Source organism: Gekko japonicus, unplaced genomic scaffold (genome assembly GCF_001447785.1).
Source record: "Gekko japonicus isolate JY-2015 unplaced genomic scaffold, Gekko_japonicus_V1.1 scaffold313, whole genome shotgun sequence".
Lineage (NCBI taxonomy): Eukaryota > Metazoa > Chordata > Lepidosauria > Squamata > Gekkonidae > Gekko > Gekko japonicus.
This window is the reverse complement of record NW_015174283.1, coordinates 915676-923716: the sequence shown is the minus strand read 5'-3', so window position 1 is coordinate 923716 and position 8041 is coordinate 915676. Positions and strand designations below refer to the sequence as shown.

The following is an 8041-nucleotide window of genomic DNA, read 5'->3' as shown; positions in this document are numbered from 1 at the left end:
TGAGATCGAGCGCACAAAGGATGAGGGTCTAGCCTGTTTGGGGGGGGGGGGGACCAGTGAGTGTCCTGGTCTTGATTAATACACCCAAGAATTCTTAGGGAACTCAAATGTGAAATTGTTGAACTACTGTGGAATTTGCTGCCAGAGGATGTAGTGAAGGCCACAGGCATAGACAGCTTTGAAAGGAGATGTAACTTGTCACTAAAATCAATCACTGTATCAGAAGACTGGAGAGTGTTAAATATTACATTTATTTTTAAAAGGGAGTCTAGAGAGGAACCAGGAAATTACAGGCCAGTTAGCCTAGCATCTATCCCATCCACATTAAGAGAACGTAATCAAACACAGAATTATTAGGCACATAGAGGAACAGTCTGCTGAGAGAAAATCAGCATGGCTTCTGTAAAGGGAAGTCCTGCCTCACTAACCTTTCGGTGTTTTTTGAGAACATGAACAAGCATGTAGATAACGGTGACCCTGTAAGACACTGGGCTTTCAAAAGGCTTTTGACGAGGTGCCTTACAAATGACTCCTCAGTAAACTTAGCAGCCATGGGATAAAAGGACAGATTCCCTTATGGATTTAAAACTGGTTAAATGTAAGGAAGCAAAGAGTAGGAATAAATGGACAGTTCTCTCAATGGAGGGAAGAAAACAGTGGGGTCCCACATGGATCAGCTGGGGCTATTTAATTTGATCATAAATTATCTGGAACTGGGGATGAGCCCTGCGGCAGCCAAGTCTCCAGATGACACAAAATTATTCAGGATGGTAAAAGCCAAGGCTGATTGTGAAGAGCTCCAAAAGGACCTCCACAAATTGAGTGAGTCGGCAGCAACGTGGCAAATGAAGTTCAACGTAGAACAAAAAAAAAATCCCAGTATCAAGTACAAGCTAATCAAGTCTGAACTTACTGAGACTGAGAGTGGTAAAGAGGCCTTGGGGTCACAGTGGATAGCTCAACCCAGTGTGCTACAGCAGTGAGAAAAGCCAACTCTGTACTGGGGATTACTAGGAAAGGGACTAGGGAAACAGCCAATATTATAATTCTTCTGTACAGATTTATGGTGTGGCCTCATTTGGAATACTGTGTGCAGTTCTGGTCACTGTATCTCAAAAGGGACATCACAGAGCTGGGAACAGTACAGAGGAGGGCAAGGAAGATGATTCGGGGGTTGGAGCACCTTCCCCGTGAGGAAAGACTGAAGAGTCAGTTGAGAAAAGACATGATAGAGGTTTATAAAATCATGTACAGGATACAGAAAGTGGACAGATACCCTTTTCTCCCTCTTCCAAACTACTAGAACTCGGGGACATCAAATAAAGTTGATGGGCGGTAGATTCCGGATGGACAAAAAGAAAGACTTTTTTTTATAGGAGTGATTAAAATGTGGAATTTGCTGCCAGAGGATGTAGTGATGGCCACAGGCACAGAGAGCTTTAAAAGGAGATCAGACAGATTCATGGAAGATCGGTCTATCAATGGCTACTAGCCATAGTGACCAAAGTCAGTCTCCATGTTCAGAGGCAGTAAACCTCCAAATACCAGTGCCAGGAGGCAACATAAGGGGAAGGACTCAGTTTCTATGCCCTGTTATTGGCCACTGTGTGAGACAGGATGCTGGACTAGAGGTACCACTAGGCTGATTCAGCAGGGTTCTTTTTATGTTCTTACATGCTGAAATAAAAACGGCAAGGATGTTTCACTAGTGCATCCACATTTTAGAACACTGTATAATTCTAGGTGCCCCAACTCTAAAACAATATGTTAAAGTTGGAAAAGGTACAGAAAAGATCAACTGAAAGGATCAAAGGGTTCTTGAAGCCCTTTCCCTGCATGGAAAGGGTTCAGGGAATTTTAGCTCTGAAAGATGACAAAGGGAACATCATTCATAACACTAACAAATGATGTAGAGTGAGTGGTATAGAAAAGATTTTTGCTCTCACACACAACAGAACTTGAGATCACCCAATGGAATTTAGGGACAGTCGATTCAAGAAAGACAAAAGGAAGTATTTCTTCACACAATGCGTAATTAACTTACAGAACTTACTGACTCAAGATGCGGTAGCCAATGATATAGATAGGTTATTGTGACCAAAGCCACTGATAGGTTTAAAAAGGGATCAGAAAAATCCACAATCTAAGTGGAACCTCCCTGATTATAGAATCGTAGAGTTGGAAGAGACCTCCAAGGTCATTGAGTCCAACTCCCTGCACAATGCAGGAAATTCACAAGTACCTCCCCCCCCCACACACCCCAGTGACCCCTGCTCCATGCCCAGAAGAGGGCAAAAAATCTCTCCAGGATCCCTGGCCAAACTGGCCTGGAGAAAATTGCTTCCTGGCACCAAAGCGGTGATCAGTATTTCCTGGGTGTGTAAGAAAGGGCCATGAGAACTAAGCACTGAAACAACCCTTCCTGCCCTCCCTTCTGCCCAAGTTCACAGAATCAGCACTGCTGACAGATGGCCATCTAGCCTCTGTTTGAAAATCTCCAAAGGAGGAGAGCCCACCACCTCCCGAGGAAGCCTGTTCCACTGAGGAACCGCATGTCGCATATAGGACTGCTGTTCTGGAAACACAGGTATGAAGCTCATGTAGGTTAGCCAATCTGCTTGTGGACCCAGGGCCGGCCCGAGGTTTTTCTGTGCCCTAGGCGGGGCTACCTTCTGGTGCCCCCCCCGCGCACCCAATTACGGGGTTGCCAACCTCCCGGAGCGCTCCCCAGAAAGCCCTTCTCTCCAGTTGATTTTACTCCCAAGGAGATCTGTATGGGGTTGTAGCTTCCCTGGGACAGTTGGCTTTTGGCTGGGCTTGGACTTGCTGCATATCGGGCTCTGCCTGCACACGGCTGCCCTGCTGCTGGCCGCCTGCTGCGGAGGGAGGTGGTGGCGCAGCTCGCCGCGGGCCCGGGTGATGACCGCCTGCTCTTCTTCGCCGCCAGTGCGCTGGTGCTGGGCTGCCTGGCCGGCGGGACGTAGCTGGTGCTGGGGGGGCGGCTCCTGCTCTGCCGGGGCGTGCTGCTCCTTGCCTTGACCGGCGCCCTGCGGCTGAGCGCACTGCTTTCCTAGGCGGCCTCGGACATCTCCGCGCTAAGAGTCATGGCCGAGCACCGGCGGGCATCAGAGGCCAGCACCGAACAGGATGGGCACCCCCCTGACAGGCCGGCCTCCTCCTCCACCGCACTCCTCCTGCCAGCCCGTCGTCTGTTCGGCCCTCCACAGGGGCACCCACCCAAGCAGTGGCTCCTGCTGCTCTGGCTCCTGCCACTGCTGCTGCTGCCTTCCCGTAGCTGCTCTTAGGCCACTGTGGGGGGGAGGGCAGGGGGAAGCCCGCCCACCCTAGTCCAAGGTGCGCATTGCACTGTGCACTGGAGACAGGCAGGGAGAGGGCAGGAGGCGGAGCGCACAGCAGTGGGGAGAGCAAGAGAGAGACCGCAGGGAGAAGAGACCATGCAGGGCCCGCCACCCCATCCCAGGGCCCGGCGCTCTAGGCAAATGCCTAGTTCGCCTAGCAGGTGAGCCGGCCCTGGATGGTTATCATATCACCTCTCAGTCGTCTCCTCTCCAGGATAAACATACCCAGCTCCTTCAACCTTTCCTCATAGGACTTGGTCTCCAAACCCCTCACCATCTTCCTTGCCCTCCTCTGGACACGTTCCAGCTTGTCTATATCCTTCTTAAATTGTGCTGCCCCAAACTGAACACAATACTCTAGATGAGGTCTACCCAGAGTAAAGTAAAGTGATACCATCACTTCATGTGATCTGGACACTGTACTCCTGTTGATACAGCCCAAAATCGCATTTGCCTTTTTAGCTGCCGATCCAAGGTGGTCTACCTGAATGTAGCAGATGCTGGGGACAGTGAGCTTCCCAAAGGCCTTTGGTTGGCAGAATTTGGAAAAAGAAAGCTGGTTGAGACAGACCAGTGTTGTGACCTAGCAAAGTCAGGACCCTCCGTGTGTCAGTGCAGCCAGAGATACTCTAGCTTAAAAGGTCAGGGGCACAGCCCTCCCCCTCTTCCCAGGCATGGAAAGGGAGACAGAACAGACGGGGCCATACCTTGTTGCCGCAGGGAAGACCGCCCAGGGCGTGGGAGGGAGAAGCTGAAGGACCGTGCTGGCAGGGTTGCCGGCCCATCTAGGCTGACGCTCTTGGTGCGTTTGCGACACTCCACGGAGAGGAGATCCCGACACTGTTTGTGGCAGCTCACACCACAAGCTGGATGGCACACGAGAAACGAATAACAGTCATGTGATTACCCTACGAGCTCAATTCTTTAGTTCCCCACCCCATCATCCCCACCTCAGATGGCTCCTTTCTACACAGGGAGAGAAGCTGAGGCTTAAGCATTCTCTGAACCAGAAGCGCTGCTCCAGCAAGGGGGGGGGGGGAGAATACTTTGTGCATGCTCTGTGGAACACCATTTTGCATTATTCACATCTTCCAGGGCTGAGCCCTGCTGCTGGAAACAAGTTCAGATTCAAAATCCTGGCTCAAGGTAAGCCCTCCAAAAGTTATCCTCCCTGTTCTCTTATGGCCGGTTATATGCCCCCATCGATTTCTGCTGGTTTTCCCTTTACCCTTACAACTCACCTCGACATTTGAGCCCTTTCTTGTAGAGTCCAAGAATCTGAATGAGGAGAGAGACAGACACACACACAGCTTTAGGAGGTTAGCTAAACTATACACTTCACAAAACCGCCACAGGGACTAGCCAATGTACTGCAGCTGCAAGTTCCCAGTGAAAAGTCTGCTTAAAAGCACCTACAAGGGCCCAATTCTGATCAGGAGGATGGCGCAGGGGGAGGAGGGGATCCCTCAGCCAACATGGCACCAAGGATATTATTTACCTGGGTGCAGGGGGAGGGGGCCCCCTGCAAGTACAAGCATTCCATGCATGTGGGAGAGGGGAGCAGAGGTCCATCTGTGGCTATTAGCCACGAGGTACAGGTGGAAAACTAAGTCTGGGACAGTGATGCTCTGTATTCTTGGTGCTTGCGGGGGCAACAGTGATTTGATTTTGATTTTTTGGGATTTGTATCCTGGTCTCCTCCATGTCCAGGCTCAGAGTGGGTAATACCGTTGACAAAAACTTTCAACAATACAATATTAACACTTCTAGTGCATAAATACAATAAAATACCTAATCATATATAATAAAATACATAATATTATAAACTAGCAACATAATTAAAAGATGGCATAAAAACTTAAGGGGGGGTGATGTATAATCTGTCTGATCTGAAAGGAGAGGGGAGAAGACGGGGAGAGAGGAGGAGGCTAATCAGAGATGGGACCCATCGTTGTCCTCAGCCATAGGCCTGGTGGAACAACTCTGTTTTACACGTCCTGCGGAACTGCATCAGATCTTGCAGGGCCCGGATCTCAGCTGGAAGAGTGTTCCACCGGGCCGGAGCCAGGGCCTTTTGGTCAAGGACAGCTGGACGCTCTTTGGGGCCAGGGGTCACCAGCACGTTTTGTTCACTAGAGTGTAACGTTCTTTGGGGGGGATACCAAGAGAGGTGGACCCAAAGGTATGCTGGTCCCATACCATTTAGGGCTTTGAAGGTTAACTTCAAAACCTTGACTCTGGAGCCAGTGCAGCTGGTAGAGCACTGGTCGAATATGTGGGAGGACTTCTGGAGTTTTGGCCCCGCTGGTGGACCTCCTGATGGCAACTGGGTTTTGACCACAGAATTTGGACTAGTCACTGGCCTGATCCAACATGGCTTCTCTTATGTTCTTAGAGCCTTCTCCATGGCGGCCCCCATGCTCTGAAATATTCTCTCCCCAAAGACTGAGATGGCTGTCTCAGTGATGCCCTTCTGGAGATCAGTTTAAACTATTCTCTTTGAAAGGAGCTAATTCGGGGACTGTCTTATTGAAAGGCACCCTGAGTGTTTTTTTAAACTAAAAAGATAAGATATAGATATTATAAATTATTAATCAGTACATAAATTCAGTAACAACTCAGGGATTTTTTTGCAGGTTCTCCTGCTTGTGGTGTCTTTGTAAAGACATGCTTCCATGCAGCACCATTCTAAACATTGGCCCAAAGGGGCTTAGGATACCAATTACCACAGCATCACGTGGGTAGCTGTGTGGGTCTGAAGCGACAGAACAAAGTTTTGCTGTGATCACACACAATAAATAATCCACTTTCACTGCACTTTCAAATTGGATTTTGCCAGTTCACACATTTGGAAAGTGCACTGAAAGTGGATTGAAAGTGTATTATTTAGTGTATATGATCGCAGCCATAGAGTCCAGTGGCAACTTTTAAGACCAACAAAGTTTTATTCTGGGTATAGGCTTCCGTGTGCATGCACACTTCATCAGATTGGTATCTGAAGAAGTGTGCATGCACAGGAAAGCTTATACCCAGAATTAAACTTTGTTGGTCTTTTTTTAAACATTTTAAAATTTTTATTTAAACAATGTGAAATAACAAAGAATTAATAAATTAATGAAGTTATCAAAGGTGCCACTTGACTTCAACTTTGGTCAATTACCACAGCTGTTGCTTTTTGGATGGAGTTGTTAGAAACCTACAAGTTTCTGAGGTGGTAAAGCATCCAACAGCTGACACAAGGGGTGTTCAACAAGTATGGAGCAGCCTCCACTGCTTACCTCTCCAACTTCTAACATTGCAAAAAGGAAGCTAATGTTTTTTCTTACGCCTAACCAACCACCCCTTTAACGCTGGAGGTGACTTTTCACTGCATTCCAGAATGACTGGACAGAAGCGTTTTTTTAAAAAAAGAATTTGGCAAAATTTTGGAATTCAACTCCAAATTCAATGGTTACTTCTGTAAAAAAATATACTTCAGATGTTTAGAGGGTTACATCTGAAGGCTTGCTGAATGATTTTTAACATGACCATGCCAAATTCGACAATTCCCTCCCCCAAGACACCTTACTCCAACAACAATCTAACTAGGAATGTTGCCAGAAACTCAGATTAAGAGAGCGGAAGCAAAGGGCAGGATGTACCAGGACATTTTCCAGTGCAGGCTTTACTGGCACAAAGTATCGCACTTTCGAGGAACTGCCTGGAGAATTTTAGTTTTAGATCTAGTTACAAGACCTTCTCAGTTGATCAGCTTGACCCATAACCAATCCAAATTTCTCCAACACGTAGAGAGAGATGTCCACCCACCATCTTGAACTGACTCAGCCATCAAAGGTGTCCCCAGCTTCAATTTTTTTTTTGTATTTTTCATACGTGCATGCGTGTGTATGTATACATGTGTGTGCACCTGGAAGTCGTGGTGACCTCTGGTGAATGACCCCTACTGGGGGCCCAGAGGATATTCAAAGAGGTGGCTGAGTAAAGCCCACCCCTGCCTCCTGGTATTCCAAGGAGGTCTCCCTTCCAAGTACTTGCCAGAGTTGACCCTGCTTAGCTTCCAAGGTCTGACAAAATCGGGCTTGCCCGGGCTATCCACGTCAGGGCCCAGCTTCAGTTTTGGAGGTGGGTTCATGGGAACTTTTTAATCCACCATGACAACAAGACGTTTCACAGTAATAACACGACCTGCTCAGTTTTCCTGGGACAAGTTCACCCCCCGTACCATATTTGGGAGGCCCTAGAGCCATCTACCTGTCCGAAACAGAACACTGGACTAGGCGGGCACTGTGGACCCGACCCAGCGGGGCTCTTCTTATGTTCTTAAGAATGAACCACTCCACCTCCCAGCACAACAGCCCTCCTCACCAGGCCCTTGCATTGGCGGCAAGCAATGGGCCGCAGGAACGTGGTCTCATGGAAGCTGTGGATGAAGCCCATCTTGCCGTTCAATTCCATGCTGGATTTCATGAAGTAGGATATCATCTCTTCCCGACTGATGCAGCCGTCCCTGTGCCGCGGAGAGAAGAGAGGGTAAGCGGGTGTGCTTCATTTGGGCTACCGCCACCCGCTGGGGCGCAGCTTTCCTGGGAAGTAGGGGCGGCTGGTGCTTCCAAGAGGGTGAGGCAGTGTGCCACATGCCACTCACTCTGCCCAGCCTTTCCAGCCACACCTTCCCATGGCTC

The 8041-nt window shown here is 48.7% G+C and overlaps 1 protein-coding gene across 5 annotated transcripts in view; it reads right to left on the bottom strand.

Moving 5' to 3' along the window:
- RASGRP2 (RAS guanyl releasing protein 2) overlaps positions 1 to 8041 on the bottom strand; it is a 50074-nt gene that overhangs the window by 12017 nt on the left and 30016 nt on the right. For all 5 annotated transcript variants that reach the window (XM_015423911.1, XM_015423907.1, XM_015423910.1 and 2 more), the window contains exons 13-15: positions 7725 to 7866; positions 4601 to 4637; positions 4067 to 4225 (exon numbers count right to left, since the gene is read on the bottom strand). In XM_015423911.1, coding sequence (XP_015279397.1) covers positions 4067 to 4225; positions 4601 to 4637; positions 7725 to 7866 — 338 coding nt within the window. The remainder of the gene's footprint in view (positions 1 to 4066; positions 4226 to 4600; positions 4638 to 7724; positions 7867 to 8041) is intronic.